Source organism: Archocentrus centrarchus, chromosome 12 (genome assembly GCF_007364275.1).
Source record: "Archocentrus centrarchus isolate MPI-CPG fArcCen1 chromosome 12, fArcCen1, whole genome shotgun sequence".
Lineage (NCBI taxonomy): Eukaryota > Metazoa > Chordata > Actinopteri > Cichliformes > Cichlidae > Archocentrus > Archocentrus centrarchus.
This window is the reverse complement of record NC_044357.1, coordinates 21,284,192-21,305,819: the sequence shown is the minus strand read 5'-3', so window position 1 is coordinate 21,305,819 and position 21,628 is coordinate 21,284,192. Positions and strand designations below refer to the sequence as shown.

Below are 21,628 nucleotides of genomic sequence, written 5' to 3'. Positions count from 1 at the left end.
AGACGTTGACTTCAAGCTTTGGAAGCTTCTGGTAGATATTTTCGCCTCAGTTTTACCTGTCAGGTATTGATAGTCGCAATAAACGTCATAATTCAACTACTGTGTTTAGGCTTGAGTAGAAGGCGTTAACTCTCGTCAAAGTCACTCTTTAAAAAAACAGCCAAGACGTGTACGCCTTAGGTGGAAGAGAATAAAGGGCCTGAAGTCTAAACTCAGGGTTAAAATTAACCCAAACACGGCGCCTCGGGTAAAACTGGACTGCCTGCTAAATCAGTGCTACACTCACAAGCCTTAAAGGCTTATAATTAGCCTTATAAATTTCAGAAACCCCAGCTCTCTTTGGGTTAATGACCCAGCGTAACAGCTTATGAATTAAGGTGCCCACGTTGTGTAGCTGAAAGTGGTCGGAACGGGGGTTGTTTGTTGTTTTGTTTAATCTTAAAGTAAGGAGTAAGTGATGGTAACGATAACTAAGTTTTGAAACTGACACTGGCTTCTGTGGAGCTAGCTTACAGTTACTAACGGTTTGCTCTAACATTACTCCGCAGTGAAGAAGCAAACGGTGACAAACCGTGAAGTGAGCTGTTTAGCGACTTTCTCAAAGCTCCGGATACCTGTTTACTGACGGCGGCTTGTTGTGATGCGTGTGCCATGGTGACACGGGGGGTGGGTCTTTTCTCCTCTTTAGTTTTGCCGTTTTCAAGGCAACCGACCCATGTTGTTAAATCTGCCCATCGTGACATCCCCGAAGTCTTTTTGTTCATCTCATCTTCACGATCCACCAATTACTGCGTTTGTACGAGGTAAGTTGTAAGCTAATGCGCTTAGATTTCTTCACAGCAGTGTTTCTTTGAATGCATCTCCGTGCACTCTCTTCAGAAGGGCGAAGGCATTGTTTATTTTTCCACTTTTATTTGCTATGTGCCCCCCCCCCCAGCCTGGCTGGTAGGACTTGGTTGTAGGTGTAGCTGAACAAGTTTTTTCTTTATAGTCCCGGAACTGCTTGTTTGCAGAGCTGAGGAAGTTGGAAAAAAAAGTATATCGATGCTGCCTGAAACTGTGGATCAAAGTAAGACTGTGTAGTTTTCTCACATGGCTCTCCAATGTGTTTTTACAGGATCTGTACAGAATCAGATCTAGCTGGCAGCACAGATTTTTGGAATACAGTTCTGATAGATATTTACCAGCAAAAGTGGGTTCATTTCATGTAAAATCAGTGGGTTCTCCCACTAGAACCCTCAGAATGAACAGGTTTTTTTTTAATATTCACCCCATGTGTCACCATCTAAAAGGCAACTATTTTTGTTTTTGTTCCAGCACATAGAGTAAACACAGAGTAACAGAAACAAGCATTGGTATCCTGGATGATATATCTGTTTTTTGATGGAGAAATTATTTTAAAAAGTGCCTTTTGGGTAAACTTCCATAGATCATATCACCACGTGGAAGGTGGCTGATCCAAACATGTTTCATTTTTACCTAGATTTTAATAACAGACTTATATTCTTGCTGTGTTTATTTAGTAAAAAATACTTGGTTTGGTTAAGAAAAAGATGATCATGGTTTGGGTTCAAACACAACAACTGTCTTCATATAAAGCTCTGTTTACCGGTTTGCCTTGGTGACACGCCCCCACTTTGTCCCCTGTTTTTCAACAAAATAAGTGTTGCAGCCATGAAATATACTTCATACTTTGAGCTCTTTGGACAGGGGTCTTCTGTCTGTTCCTGGGGGAAGACTGAAAACTAAAGAGGACAAAGTGTTTTTAATCAGGGCTCTGAAATCAGGTTGGCTCAGTCAGTGACTTACCTTAAATCACGTCTTAAAATATACTTGTGTGGGAAAAGACTTCCCTGAGTCTTAAGTCTCTTTAAAACTATCATTTTTCCAGCTACAGTTTCTCAACAGTTGATTTTTAGCATTACATAAGATGATGATAAATGTTATTTTGCGAACCAGCAGCAAGTTGACAGCACTGCTGTTTAGGCAGTAGAGTGGGTCATCTACTAATTGGAAGGTCAGTTGTTCTCTCCCTTGCTCCTTCTGTCTTCATCTTGAAGTGTCCTTGAATCTCAAATTGTGCACTTCTTCAGTGTGTGTGATAAAGGTATTTCAGTGTGTGCGTGAGTGCGCCTCGTAGTGTAAAAATGCCCTTGAGTGTTTAGCAAAAGTAGAAGGTTTAGGTTTGTGTTGCAGAAAGAATTTCCATCTTGTTCTGCCGGGGGAAGCTGCAAATGTTGTTAGTGTGTCTTTATTATTGAACTGAGAGTCCACTCGGAGTATGCAGCAGAAGAGGCACAAAAATGGGAGACGCTGTAACATACAGGTCTTGCAGCCAAAGCAGAGTATTGAGGCTGGATAGTCAAAAGTGTGGCGTTTGTATGTTTTCCCTCCTTGGTGTGTTTCCTTCTGGTACTCTGGCTTCCTCCCACAGTCCACAGAGTATGCATGAGTTAGGTTACCTGGTGAGTCTATGTGTTGTGAAATGTGGCTTGTAGTCTAAAGTTCAATGCCAGTCCATTCCAGTTCAGTAGAACTTAAAATGAAATGACTGTAAAACTTGATGAAATCGCTATCTTGACCAGTTCCTTCTGCATAATTCAGCCTGTGTCCTCAGTGCTCCTGTGCCTCCTAAGAAGATTAGCTGCCATATCTTATTCACTAGGCGTTCCTAAACAGATCGGTGCTCTGTGGGGCAGCTCCACCTATACTTCTGTTCGCTGTGTGCTCAAAATTCAGCAAGTGTGTCACCCTGTGAAAACATATATATTCCCTGTTGATTTTGTGACAGCTTTTCTTCCTCTTTTCTCTCCTCTTCCTCTGTATCACCTGTTCTTTTTTCCCTCGTGCTGTCATTCCTCCTCTCTCCTTCCTAAACCTCCAACTCACCTGTGTATCGTAGATGTGTTCTCAGTGTGCCTCACTGTCTAGTGGTGATTAGTCTTTCTGTAGCACAGAGTTTGGCCAGTCACATGTTCTGGATGATAATTGTTGTCTGTTTACGATCGGCGAAGCCCCCTGTCAGGGATTTGGAGCAGCTTAACTCCCCCCATCTGGCAGCAGAGTTAAATCCTTAGTTCCCCTCGGAATAAACATGGAGTATGAGCAGAGCAACAGGTGAGTTGTTTCTCTGCCTTTTTTTGACTCACCTAAAGGGAAGTTCCAGCTGTAGATAACCTAAAAGCTTATGAATTTAGGTCCAGCTTTGATCTTATGAGAAATTGGCTGCTGTTTGCTCTGTCTGTGTCCTCAGGTTTACTGCTTATTCACTCGCTGCTGGGCTGATAAGTTGGATGGGCTGATACAGCTGGTTACCTGCAGCTTAGGGCCATTACTAATGGAATTATCAAAACCACTCTGCAATATGGTACACAAATTACCTTTTTAAAAGTAAAGCACTATCCATACACATTGCAATATAGAGTATCTTATATATTTTGTATTTACATGCAGGCAGTCGGGCTGGACTTTTTTTTTTAGGAGTGTCAGTTAAATTATACACATATACACAGTAAAATAAGTGATGGCTGAATTGCATTTTTGTGCTTGCAGTTTAGTGCCCTGGTGTTGGATTTTACTAGCTGGCTGGTTGGCACACAGTCACAGGACAGAGCAGAGCTAGAGTTAATCTTATTACTTCCTCCTATTACATGAATAATTATCCCAAAGATTCTGTCTCTTTTGACTTTACCTTTCTGGACCGACTGCAAGAGATTTCCATCTGGAATTAGTAGATATTTATTAAAATTCATTCTTTCTGCAGCACAAACCTAAACCAGAGCACTTCAGCCTCAGTCCGCGATTGAGATGGCAAGATGTTCTTTTAATAAAATTCCCCACCTTCCTTTTCTCCAAAATGATTGTCGCCACAGAGCTTATCTGTTCACTGTGCTGCTGTACTAACTTTTGTGATGATGTAGCAGGTAAAGTCCTTCTGATAATTCTTTTATGTAGACCCTTTTTGTCCATAAATGTTGCATGAAAGGAGCACCACTACCACTGTGTCAGCTAAACCGTCCTTCAGCCACTTTGCAGTCACATCGGGGATTTTGCTTTACCTTTCTGCCCGGTGGGCATGCAGTTTGATCTGAAAGTTTTCTTGACATCCAGAGTTGCGTTTCAGACACTGTAAATTGCAAACTGTTATTTTGTGCGATGTTTCTGTTTTGAAATCATCACACTGCGCTAACATTTGGCAAAATGTCCATCTTTTAATTGCTGCAAGACTTGCATTTACTTGAGTTTCCTTCAAAAATGATCAAAACATGCAATTGTTCAGATGTTTGCATGCAGTTGTGTGCTGCATAGTTTAAGTGATATCATATTATAATTTATCCTGAGTCATATTTTGTGTGTAAAATCTTGGGTGAAGGAATTTGTGTTATGGCTGTGAATCTAGTGCAACCAAAATGTAAGGTGGCACATATATTTGCCTCATATTAAGTTGTGGTCTTCATGTGTCCCAGAAAGCTCCTGCGTGTCTGAGGAGGAGAAAGAAACCATAGAAATAATGCCATAATTACACTGTTTTCTCCAAGTGTTTCTATTCTGAAGTTGTTGTTTTTGTAAACCTGCCTCTCGTGTTGTTTATCTGCAGAGCTGCGTGCTCTTGTTCGTTGTGGTCTAGTTTAAATGCATGGTGAGTTTGCCATGTTGGCCAGTGTGGAGAGTCACTGGCAATTTGTGTATGAAAGGGCTCAGCGTGATGCGAGTCTGTGAGTGTGCGTCTGCAGATAAATCTGAGTGTGTCTCTGTGTAACAGTTTGTATGTTAGTTAAGAGATGAAAGAAGCGCCAGGCTTCATAATCCCCTTGTGGTAATCTGGGATATTGATGAAAGAAGCAACCAACCATGGTTACCACTTTTCTTAATGGAAATGTGAGTGTTGTAGAGTGTGTACTTCACTTGTGCTTTGTTTTAAAATGCTACACATTAGATTGATAGGTAGATTTTGCTTCTGATGTTGATGCATGCTAAGGTCTGTGACTGGCTATGCAGTTCATTCTTGACCTGATGGCTCAAAACCAAAGTAATCAGGTTAAATCATTTTAGCGCTTCTGTCAGCGACAATGGAAGTAAGTGATAATTACACTGTGACATTGCTGCTAAAGCAATTGAGATTTGAGAATTTGTTTATATACGATTTATATGTTTATGTGGGCAGCGAGGAGGGTCACATGAATAAGCAGCAGTGTAGCTGTCAGAGAAGTTTAATAGCGCAAGTTTAAAAGCACAGCTTGAGTTCATGTTGTGGAGTTGCCATAGTGAGCGTCACAGCTCCAGGCAAATTCTTGGGGGACTTGATGTGTTACATTTTGAACTAGCAGTCTAATCCAAGCTCTCTTACCTGTATACTGTGCATGTTTCATGATTGAGATGAATAGGCTGGCGTTGGTGCTGTGAGCTGATGGTGCAGGATTTGAGCAGGGAACAATAAAAAGGAATGCTTAATCAGTGGCGTAGACTAACACAAGTTCATCTCAGGTTAGAAATGGGTCTTGATGTACTTCATTGCAAATATACTTACTTCTGATTGCCTGAAATATCACGAGTCAGCTTTTGAACTGCACATTTCCCCAGGAAATATTAACATATTGTAGTTAGACATCCCTCAACTAAACTTAAAAAAAAAATCAATAACCTTTTTTTTTTTCTAAAAACAACAGCATCTGGCTGGTATTTATGTAATTTATGATCATTTATGTCTTTCATCTATAGTGAAGTTAAGTAATATTTTTAATTGCATATGTTTCTGCATTATGACAAAGTTTAATTTTTGTCCTTTGTTTACTTTAATTTGAAATCATTGCCATCATGACAGCGTGGTCCTTTATTTATTGATTTTCATTGCTCTATTTTTGTGTATTATACCTAGGGTGTTTGTTTTATCTGTGACAATATAAAAATTTTAAAAATAATTTTAATGCAAAATAGATTAGGATTCAGGGTTAGCATCAAAGCTTCTGCAGTAAATCTTGCTGCTCAAATCTGTTAGCCTTGATTCACTGCAAAGCATTACATGAAGTGAAATAAGTGTTGGTTGCTTCCTTGTGTTTCAGGTATCGAATCCAGAGGCTTCCTGCTCCCCAGCACTGAAGAATAATCACTGAGTCTGTAGCCGTTACCGCTGGACTGTCACCAGCTTAATGACTTCTACTGGAATTTGTAAACTTCCTCCACCATGGTTTTGAAAGTGGCTCTCACTGCAGAGCCGAATACACTACAAAATATGCTGAAGGTTCCTGTGCCTGGCTGAAACAGCAACTGAAGCCAAGACAAAGGACTGAGGGAGGCTGCAAGGTGAATGGAAAGAAGACAGAACACCACAGCAGGGGTTCTGTTCTGGACCCCTGCCCCAGCCCACGCCTCACCTAGTAGCACTGTTATATCGGAGGATGATTGGGATGTTGATGATGATGAAGAACAGGCAGAAAGAGAGGATGACTTTGTTAGTCAGATGGATGAGAATGGCATCATTGGATTGGCAGAGGCACTTGAAGATGTGGAACTGGAGGAATATAATTCAGATGGGTACCCTGGATCCTTCACCCCAGAGGAGGCACATCCTAGTGGGTGTGAGACGGATGGGCCATCTGAGGAGCTGAGCTACAAGTCAGCAGCAGAGGATGTGGGAAAACCGTCATCCTGTGAGCCTTAATTTAATTTATCATTTAATTTATCAAGTTTTTTTTGTTTTATTTTGTTCCTGTTCTAATGCAGTTGAATTCATTTATTTATTTCTGAGACCTTTGAATTATTTTACCTGGGCTTGCAGAATATTTGCATGATGAGCTGGACTAAATGGTTTCCCAGTCAGTTGGACAATAAAATACCTGAAATTAAAAAAAAAACAAAATTTAAAAATCAGATTTGTTGTTTTTCATGTTTTATATTTTCTAAAACTTAAAAATAATGTGCTTAATATAATGCAAGACAAAAAAAAATCCTGAGAAAATAGAAATATTAATTCTGTCAGATTATTTTTTTCTTTTTGTTCTCAAAATGCCGATTATTTTGTCATCAGGTGATTAAAACGGGTATTTGTTTCTACTTTACAGACTAGTTTGCACTTAAGTGATGCGGTAAACATAGTACAGGTATATGGTAATGTTGTAAATAAGGTGTGATCAAAGAATTTGATCCCCTCCAGCTTTAAAAATCAAAAACCACACCCATTTCTGTCTCCCCCTAATCTTCTTGGGCAGTGTTGCACCATTTCCAGCACTGCATACGCTACAAAATATGTTTTAATTTGGGGCTGTGACCTTTCTGCTTACATTAAATTTAAGTAGCACTCTGCACTCTGACAGCTTTCTACCTGGGGGGTAGAAAGCTGATCATGCTCCTGGTTACTCTCCTCAGTTGTTGTGCCACCTTAGGGTTTGGACAGTATCAACTAAACTGCTTCTTTTTTCCTGAGTCATAGTCAGAGGCCCAGCTCTCATTACCACTGTTGATCCCTAACCTGAAAGTTGGGTCAGTTTGAAACAGAGAAAGCTAAAAATAGCAGTGCTGGAGAGGGCTAGAGGTGCCCGAGGTGATGACCTAAAGGGTAAATCTGCTCAATTTAAATTGAGTTTGGTTTTTCTTAACAGCATCATGGAACTGATTTTGCATGCGGACACATTAGTGTCATCCATTAAAGCAATCCTTTGTTGTGCTAGTGCTCAAATCAATTCCTTAACCAGTTTTTCTCTTTGTAATGGTAGATAAGTTAAAACTGTGGTCAGAGGATGGGGAGGAGAGGCTCGCAGCAGAGCGCCTCGACATGATCAAGGAAGAAAAAGATGGAGAAGAAGAGAGAGGGCAGAGCCACAGGAGTGACAGATTTGAACACACCAGCACATCAGGACCGCTTGGAGCTATGGTGTGGCCTGCCAAAGTTCATATTGGTAAAGAAGAGAATAAGAAGATCAGGTCAGGACAGCCTTCCAGTGTTCAGCCGTGTGCTGTAGACCCTGTCGGAGTCTCCTCTCCACTGTCCCAGTCTGCCTTACCCGTTGCTGCTACAACTTTGCCACATCTTCTGCATTTCACTGCCAAAGAATTAAATACTGCCCCAGGAATTGACGCTGAAACCTTTCCAGAAATGAGCTTCACAGATTTTCCAGAATCATACAGCAGCCACATGAGCCTCAACTCCAGTTCTCGCTATTCCGAGATAAAGCTCAGGGCTTCTCCTCCTCCAGTAGCAGTGTTTTCTGAACAAGTCATCTCAAAAATTGGTAGATTAAGTAATAACTCTGGGGAAGAACCAGGAAAGACAGATGAGGAGCCTAGTCAGCCCACTCCCAAACCAAGAAGAACAAGGAAGCACTCTCCTGAGGCTACGTATTCAAGGACCCATTCTCTCAGTACAGTCAGGTCAGACTCCTCAAAATCCAAACAGAACAAAAGTTGTGACAGGGAGCCCAGGACTCCTAGAACCAGGATTAATGTTGGAGTGGATGAATGCAGGTAAAACACATTCTGTTAACCATTTCATTTGAGCAGTCTTATTGCTCTTTTCTGTTTTCTTACATCCTGATTCTCCTTTTCCAGGAAGGGGTCTCTGAGTTGCCACACACCAGACTTCTCAAAGGTCGAACCTAGAGTTCGTTTCCCCAGAGGAGGTTACAAGCCCCCCAAGAGCACACTCTTGTTAACAGGGAAGTCCCTATCACCTGAGCCCCCTGTAGTGTTTAAATCCCCTGCTGATATTGTGAAAGACATCCTGCTGAACACCCCTGATGGATCTCCTACCCCATCGGAGTGCAACAGACAGCCGACCAGTGCCACCAATGCTATTGTGCCTCAGGAGTTCAGATGCCGCCAGCAGGCCACCACACTGCTCAATCAGCTTCAGGTACTGGTAGAGGCTAAGAGGTGTTTCAGTTTGGATGAGATCGAGACAGAATGTCCTGAAAAGGTCTAATTTTCAGGTTGGTGTGACTGTAGTCCGATATGGACTGAACTTGTTAAGCATGGGCTTGTTAAATTTGTTGTTAATCAGTCTGCTGAACCAACACAAATTTCTCTTCACTTAGATTTACTATAGCAATAACCTGAATTACTTTTCTAATTACTTCATCTAAACTGATCCAATCTATCCATTTATTTATTTTCTTCTGCTTATCCGGGTCAGTCTAAGCAGAGATGCCCAGACCTCCTTTTCCCCAGCCACCTCCTCCAGCTCTTCTTGGGGGACACTGAGGCGTTCCCAACCCAACCAACAGACATAGTCTCTTCAGCGTATTCTAGGTCTGTCCTGGGATCTCCTCCCAGTTGGACATCACCAAGGAGGCATCCCAGTCACATACCCAAACCATCTCAACTGGCACGTTTGAGCAGCCAGAAAAAGGAAAAGCAAATCAGAACAAAAAGTACACAAATATTTTTGCATGGCTGGCCTCCTGTTTTCAGCTTTTATTTGACAGCCTCACAGGATGAATTAGTCCGAATGGGACCTAAATTCTGCTCCAGTCTCTCATTCCTCTCTTTCATCGCCTCCGTTTTTGCTTTATTCCTTTTCTTTTTCATTTGTCTCGTCCCCCCCCTCATGTCACATTTCCTTTGCACTCTGCTTCTCTTCACCACCTCCTCGTTTATTTCCTCTGGCTGCAGGAAGACTACAACAGACTGCTGACTAAGTACGCCGAGGCAGAGAACACAATTGATCGTCTGCGTCTGGAAGCCAAGGTAGTTAATCTACAGATCCGGCTGTAATTTGTCACCTTTTTAATGGTGTGGATTGGAGCTCAGGGATGTAAAAAAAAAACAGTACATATCACTATCATATAGAGTTATTATTGGTCTCACCATTAAGCCACTATTATTAAAGTTAATACAAAACTTCAAAATGATGGACAACTTATTTACTTCAATTTTGGGCATTTTTATTGAATTTTTCTTGTAAACAAAAAGTAATTATGCAGCTTTAATTAAATAATGGAACAGCTTAAAATTAAAGGTCACATGAACTAAAAGTATTAAAAATTCCAGAAAATCTTGATTTTTTTTTTTTTTTTTTTTTTTTTTTTTTTTTTTCAGTTTTCCCCAAAATTAAATCCATTCATTCAGTTTATCTTGTAGGTTTATGTGAGAAATATCAAAGCCACCATGTTCTATTAAAAAAACCAGACAGTTAAAAAGATGCTGCGTGGAGAAGGCGCTCCTCTGAAATATGATTACAACAGCATCCTGTAAAATAAACTACAGTCCAGAGCATATATCCATAATTTTTGTGCCTGTTTTTTTTGTTTTGTTTTGTTTTTTGTTCAGATGTCCTCTGAATGTACAAGAGAAAAGGGGCAGAGATCTCATTTCCAGCATCAAGAATAAAAAAAAAATTATGTGGAGGGATAAAAGTTTGTGCAACAGTGAACTCACAATGATGCAAAAAGAGGATCATTAGAATTATGAACTGTTTTATAAATAAGTACATTTTAAATGAAGGTTTGTGCAATATAATTACAGATTTATGTTCTAATATTTATTTAAGTCTGCACTTCATTTTTGCAGGACAGCGCTGTAGAGAATCAGCAGCCCAGGTCCAGACAGTGTGAGCACATCACAGGCAGAGCAGTATGTCACTGCAGATGATCAGAAGTGTCAGAAAAGTGGGGTTAGAAATAAATGAAGAAGAGGCAGGAGGAGTGCTGAAGTGTTCTGAAACTGCTGCTTTAAAGAATTGGTGGATCGTTGCTGTTTGTGCAGCAGGGCTCCACATTCAGCACCAATTAAAATCAGCTTGCTGAGCTCCCCGCCTCTCCTCCATCTCCTTCACTACAAACTCTGAACCACCATCTGTCCCCTTCTGCCCATTTAACATCGCCCTGGCAGGGTGGGAGGAGTTTCTTTACACTGAAAATTTACAGATATTTGTTACTGTATCTTTGTGCTAATTAGAAATCTGTTCCAGTAGATTTATCTTCAGTCCTTTGGGGATTTGTGCCTGAGCTTGCATTCAGTTTAATAAGAAATCTGATTGGTTCCAGTCTGATTGATGATTTGAATTTGGTGGGGGTCTTTCTGATTAATTTGTGTTGTCTCTTAATTGCATATTAAAGTGTCTCTCTGGGTGCAATACAGCTGTTTACGATCCCAGTGTGTGTACATGTCTGTGTAAAAGGATCGTTGAGGTCATTAAGATTGGACCGTCAGAGAGCTGAATCTGTTCATTCACGCTCATTTTCACATTTTGGTGGAATGATCACGAGTATATTTAACCTCTCTTTTCAAATTCAGTTACTCTCCTCACCCTTTAAATGACCTAAATTCCTCCTCTTGTGTTAATTAGAACAGTTGTGGAGCTTTGGTGAAAGCTCACAACCTGTGGACACTAGATGGGGATGTTGTCCTGCTGTGTGTGTGCACACACACACAGCATGGATTTCTGGAATGAGAAATTAGAGCAACCAGTGATTTAAAGCTGTTGAAGTCTCAGTTTATTGTGGTAAAAGAATGTGTTGAGATGTTAAAAATTTAGAAGTACTCATATAAGGAGGTGAGGTAATAATTATTGAGATCACTTGTGTTTTTTATTCTTCATGTTTCCTCCAGGTTAACCTGTACTCTGACCCACCAAATCCTGGCCACAGTGTGCAGTCAGGACTGAACTGTGATGCTTCAAAGTTCCTAAAACTGGATTTTCCTCTGGCTCAGAAGGCAGACATCAGGACACATCAGGGTATCTCATTTTTATTCAGTGTTTACTTATTTGCTGCCAAATGTCGTATTAATGTCAGTAGTTTTCCTTCACTGCTCAACACATCACCACTCAACCCTATGACTCTGCAGAAAAGAGTGCGCTTATGGCACGAGGTTCATACTAGTTATAGCATGACAGGCTGTAAACATTTATGGTGTTCCCCTTCAGCTGCTCACCCTTCATTTGGTTGGAGATGTAGGATGAAAAAGAGCACAGTTCCAATTTTAAACTGCTCACAGCAAAGTTTATAGATTGATTTATTTTTGAGGGGACATTGTTTGCTCGGTTTTTTCTTGTGCTTTAAGCACCAGAGGGCGTGTGTCATTTGCTTCCATTATATTCAAGACAAGGCAGATGTCTGTGCAGCTCATACAATAATGTAAATGGCAAAATAACTGCACAGGCCAGATAAAAAAAAACAAAAAAACACATACATTAGATTTTTGGGGGTGAATGGTTTCTGGCTCCCTCTAATCTGTTTGTTCTTTGAGCAGGAAGTTCGGCTTCGGGTCCGACTGAACCAGGCGCTCAGCTTGGACAGCAGCTGGCTAATATTCTGTTCAGTCAGACTGACAAGTTTCTGCAGCAGGTAACTGGACAATGAAACCTTTTTATAGATTAAAGTAATCACATTTGCTGAATAGTGATGACGGTGATGGCGATTTAAGACGTGATTATGTGATAAAGCGTTTGATTTTTCATTCAGATGCAGACTTTTGAGGATCTCCTTAAGAGCAAGAAACTCAAACCTTTTGAACAAACTGAGGTAAGAAGAAAAAAATGCTCAGCTGAATTCTTTAAAAATGACTTCTAATGGGAATATTTATTGAATAGGATAAGCGGATGCTCTTTTTCAGGGTACATCTCAGCTTGCTGAGGGGCTCGAATCTTTAGAGAGGGGATACTTGTTAGCGAGGGATGAGCACAAACTCCTGCAGCAGCGAGGAGTAGAAATCAGCCAGTTTGACCCTGAACGGTAAGATTGATATCCAGTATTACATTTAATACATTTTATATTTTGTATTCATGTGTGCTCATTACTCTGTTTTTATTCTGGGTTTCTTTTGCATTTCTTTTATGCAACAGGGAGTTAGAGGGGCTGATCTTTCAGTGTGGACTGCGTATGGATGAGCTGAAAGAGCAGGTGGAACAGATGCAACGGGATCAGCCCACCTGTGGTACTCCTCCCTCTCCACCTCCTCAACCCACCTCACCATCTGCCCCCTCCGTGGATGTAGAAACCCTGACTCACCCACAGGTGGCAACACCATCATTTTATTCTGTCTATGGCCAGGATTATTATAGCTCTGTGACCATGAAATGTAGTTCTTAATAAGCCTAGTCTGCTTGGAGGAGGCGTGGGTATTTAGTGCCTTCGTAGTTAGCAGGTAGTGTAGTAGTCACCACAGATTGGTGGGCACCCAGATGTCTGCATCCAGCCATGCATTCACTCTCTGGTTACAAAATTTATGCCACTTGGACCCAGAAAGACTTTTGCCACAGCTGTGAAGAGTGGGTGTCTTCCACAAGTCATAAGGTTGGTGGTTAGATCCCAGCTCCTCCAGGTAGCATGCTGAACAGTCCTTAGGCAAAATATGAACCTCAAATTGCATCCGACTTCCGTGAGTGTGTGATAGATAAAGTGCTTAATTGCTTGATGTGGCTTGTCGTTGCCTGAGGAGTCTAGAAAACTAGAAATCTGCTGTATAGATACCAGTTACTTTCCCTTCATCACTGCTGTTTTAATGCACTGTCCCTGAACTCTGACATTTGTGAAATACATCTAGTGTTAAACTGTTAACAGCGTGTCTGGACCTATAAAGAAAATCCCACTGAAACAAACTTTCTATACTAATATGTTTTTTATTGTTCACAGCAGCACCAGACTTTATCCAGTCATTTACTTTTCTCTTCATCTCTTTTCAGGCCGTACTTGTGCCTTTGCGCGCTGATCCTGTCGAGGCAGCAGAAGCAGACGTGAGCTCAGTCTGTAAAAATGATGATGTGGAGTCTGAGGAAGATGATGAAGAAACTCTCTACCTCAATCCTCTGACAGGCAAAACTAAATGCACTGGAGAGGACTTTTCCATGGCAGCGAATCAGTGAGTGGTGATGTTTAAACTGTTGTTTGTGGAACAAGAATCACTAAAACTTAATTATGAGATGAGCATCTTTGCTGTGGATCTGTAATCATATAAGAGAATATTATGAAATCTGATGAGCCCTGCAGCTGGGACTCTTTATTATTTAACTGTTTCTCCTCCCTGTGTTTAGCTACCAAAGCATCAAGGAGCTTCCCAAACTTCTGGACCATAGCAAAAAGGAAAGGGTTCTCCTCTCTGCTGCTTTAAGAACTAACATGCAGCCTGAGGACAAGGACAGACAGGAAACTGGAAACAATGAATTCTGGAAAACTCTCCCACAGAGGTTAGTCTAGAAGAAGTAGATAAGATGGTCTGCAGCACAGTTTGTTCTGGCATTCTGCTATTTCAGTCGCCTATTTGATAAACAAAGAAATAGAATTGAATACACAGTATAGCTAATTAAGAGGAGGTTAATTTCACTGGACTAAATTCTCTCTAATTCTCTGACAGGAACACTAAATCAGACCATCAGGACTCTCCCTCTGACGTGAACAAACAGCAGAACAGCAGGTCCAGTCCTCCTCCATCCTCCAGCCGGATCATGATCCTCCCTGTTTTTCCTCATACTAGCAGCAGGAGGGTAGAGTTGGGAAAGTCCCACAGCAGCAGTCAGAGCAGCCTCGGAGATATAAAAGGATCAGAGAGGAGGAGCTCCAAGGTTCAGGCTGCAAGCAGGAGAGTGTTTTCTCAGGTTCGTTATGTTGTAAAGTGCCTTTTTAAAACCTTTCTAATTAATAAATAAATAAATCTTCTTCTTCTTTATTATTATTATTCACCATATTTTACATGTATTTGTAAAAGTTTGATAAGTTTGAGCTGAGCTGAGCTTTCCACAATAGTGAAAATAGTAGTAGTAGTGGAGGGAGTAGTAGTGTCAGTAGACGCATTTACAGTAGATGCTTTCTGATATCGCTATTTGCCGGTGGTACAGTTTCTGCTGCCCTTCGCTTAGGCAGTGAATCATTGATAGTACACTTGTTTGCTGGGGACAGGTAAATCTTGGTAAATCCCACACTTCACTTCATGGGCACAAGTAGGATCCATGTGGCATCGAGTCATAGGCTTTCAATCAGGTTGACTACAACCTGGTTCAGTCAGTCTTGGTCAGTCTCGAGTGACTGCTCTATCCTCTGGGATGTATGTATGTGTGTGTTATACATCAACTGTACATAGTCTTGGTAGTCGCAGTGAGTTTCTTGGATTGGCTTGATACCCAATCTGAGAGTGTGGGGATGATGAAATCTCCCCCCCCGACCTGTCGTCCTGGCTACCCCTTGCCGTAGCATTTGTGTTGTACCTCATCAATCTTTAGCTGCGATAGCAGCTGCTTCTTTCGTATGTTGGAACACTGGAAGTACGCCCTGGTCTAGATTCGAACCCCGATTTTCCTGCTCCAAAGACTGTAATGTTACCACTACACTATTCCAGCTGCTACTGGAACTGTAGCGCATATATGGAAAAATATTTAGATATTTTATCATATCTATCTATCTAACTAACTAATTAATCTATATAATTTATTTTTTTTATCATATAGTGATTAATAAAATCCTCCATTATATCAAAAGATTTGACTTATTCATTCCACAAAGCTGCCAGTGTGATAAACAACATTAATCTTGTGTAACTTTTCTTTTTTTCAGGATGGGATCATCTCTCCAGAGACAGACAGCGGGTTTGTTGGTTCAGAGAGCAGCCGCCTGACTCCTGCAGCAGCTTCCAGTCCTCTCCACCAGAGGGCATCAGAGAGGTCCAACACTGCCTGCCTGCCTCCCTCTGCACATATTTATTGCACTAATAATGTCACCTTGTGTGCCATCCCCCACACCATAGCGTACACAAAGCATTCTGATGTGATTTTCTTTCAGTGACTGTTTTAAAATGAGGTCTTCTGTGTTTTACGTCTTTTGGATGTTCTGTTAAGGTGCGGCAGTGTTTCAGTGTCGCAGGAAGGAAACAAGAGGAGTCCTCAGACAGGCCTAGTCTCTGCACCATCTCGTTTTTCCTCGCCATCACACAGTCACACAGCTCAGGAGCCGAGCGTGCGCTCCCGGCTCAGCCTCGACCGACCGCCAAGAAACAGAAGAACACTGAGGAGACCCACCTTCTCATTCTCTCCACAGCGCTGGGTCAGTCTGAGAGAACAAAGGGTGGACAGTGGCAGTAGTGAGTTTGGACTGGAAAGTGACAGCAGTGAGTTTCCAATTTGATTTACTTATTGATCAGTTGTGCTGTTTCTCTTTATGTATTTAACCTGTTGTCCTCCTCTTGTCTCTACAGCTCACACTGGCTCTGAAGGTGAAGAGAGTGACCAGTACACCGACTCCATCAATTCCCTCCACAGCTCACACTCAAGCTCCACCGCTGCGCAGTATCATCGAGATGATTCTCCTCGAGCAGGGAGTTCTAGTCAGAATTGCAAGTAAGTGTGTGTCTGTGTGTAGCAGCAGCTGCCCTGGTAATAACGGTCAGCAAGGCCAAATTTATGTCACCCTGCAAGGACGTCTGAAACAAACAAGTGAACAGTACATGGCCTGTTCCAGAAAGTAACTTCCTGTCCCCGCTCTGAGATTGTGGCAGATGATAGTCATTCCAGTGTCTCTGTGAATCCTGATGACTTCTGATGGATGAGGATAATTGTCATTACAATAATTCAATAACATGAGCTGGCTTGATACCTCCAGGAATTATTAATGCTTCTATAATCATTTTCTTTTATGTACTTTATTACAGAATCTGCTGCTGTTGAATCAGGTTGTATATTAGGATCCTCTGTTTCCTGCATGGTGTGGTGTTGTTTCTTTCTTTTCAGAATGTGTGTGTGTGTTTGGACTGGCATCTGCATCAATATCTTGCTAAAGTATCATTTTTGCCACAGTGCCACATTTTAGAGGTCACATCTCCAGGATTTCACTAATATTTGGCCACAAAACTCTGTGGTGGTGAATTAGCTCAAATTATGCACTAAATGCAAATGTGAATTATTTTGTGGTTTTTAACATTTCTTTTTTTCTTTTAGTGATGCAGTGCAGACACTGCAGGTTGAGGTAACCAGACTAAAGGAGAGACTAGAAGTCTGTCTGAGAAATAAGAAGCCCGTCAGCGCTACTAGATCAGCTCCTTCAGCTCAGGAAAAGAGCCCCAACCACAGCACCGCTTCACCTGGCATAAGGTGCTTTTTTGTTTGTTTTTTTTAATTCAACCTTTTATTTGCATAATCTATTATGTAAATAAACATAATGACACATCATTATCTGTTACCTTTTTTGGAAATTTCACAGTCAGGCCACAATTTAATGCATTCACAGCAGCCCTGCTAGCTAACTTTGCTCTTTTGAGCTTGCCCTTAATTTAGCCTCCTTCCGCTCTCAGGCCCGGAGAACAACAGAGTGATGTTGGTGTGGACGAGTTTGAGGAGGATTCTACACTGAGACCAACAGCCAGGAGGAAATCTGCTTCTGCGAACCAACCAAAGCCTCAACATGATTACTGTGAGTTCATCAGAATTAACAACTGATCATCAAACTCAAGGAGGAGGGAGACGGAGAGACACAAGCAGTTTATTTCTTCCAGCCATGAGAAAGTCCTGTATAGAGCACCGTGAGAGCACTGGATGATGGCCCAAGGGGAGTAATGTGTAGAAATCAAACCTTGTCGCATCATAACACAACTTTGATTTAGATGCACAAGTTATAAATACATAGACTCACTGACCGTAAAAGCTTGTGTGGTTTCAGCTGAAGGCCTGCTCTGATGTGGTTCGCCTCACTCTCAGGGACTTGCACTTTCAGCCACAGTTCATGAGAGTGGCCTCTACTTTTAAGTTCCATCATGAAGCCTGTCGTGTTCAGTAGCTCCTATTTTTAATGATATGCCGTAACAGTGTAGGTTCTCAGTCATCCAGGTCATAGTCAAACCTTAACTGAAGAAGCCTTTCGGATGAGAGGTGAAACATCTTCAAGAAACAAAAAGAAGTCAGTCACCCTTTTTTTTTTTTCAAGCTCCAGAGACGACATGTCACATCACTTACTGCATCATCATTGTTCTTATTTTCAGTGACAAGATCAGAGCCGCAGCCCTTCGCACCACAGCCTCATGCGTCCAAATGCACTCAAACATCCGCAGCACCAGATAGCTGCTCTTCCCACACAACTGCTGTCCACAGGACGCGAACACGGCACAGTAAGAACACCCGCCACACTGCTGTAGATGCAAAGACAAGTTCAGTCAACTTTTAATGCCACTTCAGAAATTTGAGCTTCCGGTCCAATTTACATCAATCTGCACAGGCAAGGTGAGAGTTTAGTGTCTCGTTTTTAGAGGCGTGACAGTGCCAGTAATGCAGTATTTGAAGAGACGGCACTGAATTAATTCAAGCAAAAGCAGTTGGAAGTGGTTATCAGATAAAATGCAAAACTCACTGCACCGCAACAGGGACACAACCCTATATTAAGCACACACTTGTAACATGTCAAACTCCTGACTTTGGATTCTTGTGGTCTTTCCATACGGGCTTGAGCTGAAGGAAATCTGTATCTCTGTGTTGCAGGGAAGCATCCTGTTGATTCTGTGTCTGAAACAGGAGGCGAACCTGACAGCAGAGGTAGTCACGCTCCTCTTTGTTCTCGGTGTTTGTCATCTCACAGAAAACCAGCTGAACGTGAGTCACTCTTTTATCTCGAGCAGCAGATTAATGCACAGCTAAACATCTTTGCAAGCAAAGAGTGCAAAATCCGACTGTCTTAAAGCCACTTTCATATTCAGATTTTTATATATGTATGGCTAAAAGTTGACCAGCCTCTCCTTCGATGTCTCTGAACCATCAGGACCAGTGGGTGGCAATAGAGAGCCGTGCCATTCCTCCACTTGCCGCTGTCGCTGTCCTCTCTGTGGACGCCTGGAAACGCACAAAGTCATTAAGCCAGGTTAGAGATCCTGTGGTGCTTTTCAGATGCACAGTTATAGAGCATTAAAACCCTTATCTGAAGAAAGGTGTATTATCTTTGTGCGGTTAATCCATGACTTCACCTGAGTTTGGTTGTTGAGTGTCAGCAGTGCAAATTTCTGCCCCGTCACTGCTCTCGGCTCATAAATTCAGTCTGCATCAAATGAAATGAGTTTAATTATTTGAAGTGTTAATGGAGCTCCTGGCCCTCTCTGTGGTTCGCAGACTGTCGCAGACTCTCAGACCTCCAACCAACCGAGTCCCCTGACAGAGCAGCGGAGAGAAGATTCTTTGCAGCTGCAGCACCACCTGCACTGCTGCAGTGCATGCCAGTGTGCCCTCCACCACTCCTGTAAGTGGGCTACCCTCACATGCTCGTATGTGACAGTATGTGGAAACCAGGCCCAAAAATGTCATTTTCTGCTTATTTACATTTCCTAAAATTTCAAAACGTCGACATTAATATGTAAAAACAGATGTTATTTATCTCTTTTTTTTTTTCATTTTTGAATTGAAGATAAAGACAGCTTATAAGTATAGCTTAAAGTAAAACAGCTCAAAAATGAAATAGTGACAAAACCAAATCACACAAAACAAAAACAAACTACAAATCTATCCATCTATCTATAATAAGTGTTTGATGAATAAAATCCAAAACAATACAGCTAAATAAGTAAAAATCTAACAAATTCAATTCAGCGCCAAACCACAACAAACCTTGTATTTGTATTGCGGGTAAAGACCCTACAATAATACAGAGAAAACCCAACAGTCAAAACGACCCCCTATGAGCAGCACTTGGTGACAGTGGGAAGGAAAAACTCCTTTTAACAGGAAGAAACCTCCAGCAGAACCAGGCTTGGGGGGGCAGAAATCTACTGCGACCGGTTGGGCTGAGAGGAGAGAAAAAAAAAGACATGCTGTGGAAGAGAGCCAGAGATTAGTGGTTAATGCAGAGTGGAGTATAAACAAAGTAAATAAGGTGAATGAAAAGAAACAGTGCATTATGGGAACCCCCCCTGCAGCCTAGGCCAGGGGTCGGCAACCTTAATCCGGAAAGAGCCATTTGAACCCGGTTTCAACAGAAAAAACAGTGAGAGCCGCAAATACTAGTGGAAGCCTGTAGCGGCTACACCAACCATTAATAAACATGAATATCATTTTGGAGAAAAGGAAGACTCAGGGAGGCAAATTTGGCAAGTAAGGCGGTGTGGCGAGCAAGGATCATGCTTTTTTTGTGGCCATGCATGATGATGTGCACTGAAGTTGGGGCTGTTCCCAAACATTTCAGGACGTCACAGTGAATCTGGCCGAATAACAGAGGTCACAGGTAAATGTTGATGCTCCTGACGTGGTGCTCCTTTGGGCTTGATCACTGTTGATCCCCTCTCTAAATTGTATATGAAACAATTTGAGATGGTTTGATGGTAGTAAATAGTATATCTGTGGTAACACCTACTGTATGAGTGACAGCAGTTAATCTTCATTTACCTTTTACAGGTTGTACTCGTCCCCCATCTACATCTCTCCTAATAGAAATCCCACGTCCTCCAGGGTCACAGGGCGGGGGGAGGCGAGGAGGACAAAAAGACGCTCGCTGTCTGCTGGCAGGGAGCCCTCGTTGGACAGCTCACTGAACAAAGCCATCAGGGCAGCTCGACACATGAAACACACCTCCAGGCACATGGCTCGCTCTTTGGCATCTGGACTGCAGTACCAGGAGCTGCTTGCTCAGTCCTGCAGCTACTAGTGTGAACTATTATCAGAGGCACTAAGACTGAGAATCATTAACTCCAAAGCAGCTGCAGAACAAGGCAGCAGCCAGAAGAATGAGCAGTCAGACCAAAGTGAATAAAAATCTAAAATTTTCTCCTCTTTGTAAATTTTCTTTGCTCATGTTTTTAAAGGTAGTTTTACTGTAACTCCCAGGTGGCCAAATATATATTTTTAATAGAATGCAGATTATTTATATTAAATGATGTGCTGGTACACTTTAGAACAACATGTTTACACTCATGTATGTAGATAATATTCAAACCTGTGATGTACTATAGAGACCTGTACATTTACTGTACATGATGATTTACAGCTGTGGCAGTTCTCAGGAGCTACTGCTCCACTTTGAGCCATCTTTTGATCATGTGACTCTAGTTTTCAGAAATCTGAAATGAAGGATTTTAATTGCTGTAGAAATTAATTTCCTGTTGCTGTAGTAACTCTTTATGCTGTAACTGAAATGCAGTCTGCGATGAGCTCAGCTTCGGCCGGTCATTCTTCAAACCACTCATCATTTTATGTAACAAGAGCCTGCGACGCTGGATGTCTTCAAAGATGTTTTGTATGTGTAGATGGTATGAGGCATGTCTACTGTAATATGAGTCATTGCCCATTTGTGCTGATGTTGATCCTGCATCGTATACTGCTGGGATGACAAACAGAAAACCGAGGACTAACAGATCACAGGAATGAGAGTCAGTGTTTAAGGTAATTTTGTTGTTTTATATCTTTGTACCTGTGTCTTAACATTTTTGATTGCTTCATAATGAGCCAAGTAAATCTCAAAAAGAATGATGGTGTGTTTGATTTTCTTTTTTTTTTTTAATTTAAGAAACTACTGAAATAATGGAAGAAAAAAAAAACAGTTCAGTCTTGAGTGTAATGGAAGCCAATTTATTAGATAACCTTAGTACATATTAGGTACACATGGAAGTATTGTTTGTGCTTCAACACTCGCAAACATACAATCCCAATAAGTTAAACGTTTTTTTTTTTAGGACAGACTACTGTTTCAATATTATCTTCTCTGATAAATAATTTTGATATAACTCAATTGATTTGACAGTGTAAACC

At 41.5% G+C, this 21,628-nt stretch overlaps 1 protein-coding gene across 7 annotated transcripts; it reads left to right on the top strand.

Moving 5' to 3' along the window:
* The first annotated feature begins 242 nt into the window (after nucleotides 1-242).
* Nucleotides 243-21,322, top strand: akna (AT-hook transcription factor). 7 transcript variants are annotated; one of them, XM_030742785.1, is made up of 26 exons: nucleotides 243-803; nucleotides 2,903-3,117; nucleotides 3,254-3,367; nucleotides 6,060-6,647; nucleotides 7,710-8,457; nucleotides 8,542-8,845; nucleotides 9,604-9,678; nucleotides 10,501-10,563; nucleotides 11,542-11,668; nucleotides 12,184-12,278; nucleotides 12,396-12,455; nucleotides 12,547-12,665; nucleotides 12,776-12,947; nucleotides 13,616-13,791; nucleotides 13,964-14,116; nucleotides 14,284-14,524; nucleotides 15,477-15,583; nucleotides 15,758-16,026; nucleotides 16,114-16,255; nucleotides 16,853-17,005; nucleotides 17,206-17,324; nucleotides 17,890-18,015; nucleotides 18,383-18,493; nucleotides 18,660-18,758; nucleotides 19,004-19,130; nucleotides 20,279-21,322. In XM_030742785.1, exons 4-26 carry the CDS (start codon nucleotides 6,305-6,307, stop codon nucleotides 20,526-20,528), a joined length of 4,179 nt encoding a protein of 1,392 aa, XP_030598645.1. In that variant the 5' UTR covers nucleotides 243-803; nucleotides 2,903-3,117; nucleotides 3,254-3,367; nucleotides 6,060-6,304; the 3' UTR covers nucleotides 20,529-21,322. The 7 variants fall into 7 exon arrangements, with proteins under 7 accessions (XP_030598645.1, XP_030598644.1, XP_030598646.1 ...); XM_030742784.1 differs by lacking the exons at nucleotides 2,903-3,117; nucleotides 3,254-3,367 and having other exon boundaries at nucleotides 243-443; nucleotides 549-803; XM_030742786.1 differs by lacking the exon at nucleotides 2,903-3,117.
* The last annotated feature ends 306 nt before the right edge of the window (nucleotides 21,323-21,628 follow it).

Bases quoted from the DNA above. Each gene is read 5' to 3' on its own strand.
- akna (XM_030742784.1), top strand. From the start codon at position 6,305: ATGGAAAGAAGACAGAACACCACAGCAGGGGTTCTGTTCTGGACCCCT. The intron at 9,679-10,500 runs GTAGTTAATCTA...TCATTTTTGCAG, and splicing joins GTCTGCGTCTGGAAGCCAAG to GACAGCGCTGTAGAGAATCA. The intron at 13,792-13,963 runs GTGAGTGGTGAT...CCCTGTGTTTAG, and splicing joins TTTTCCATGGCAGCGAATCA to CTACCAAAGCATCAAGGAGC.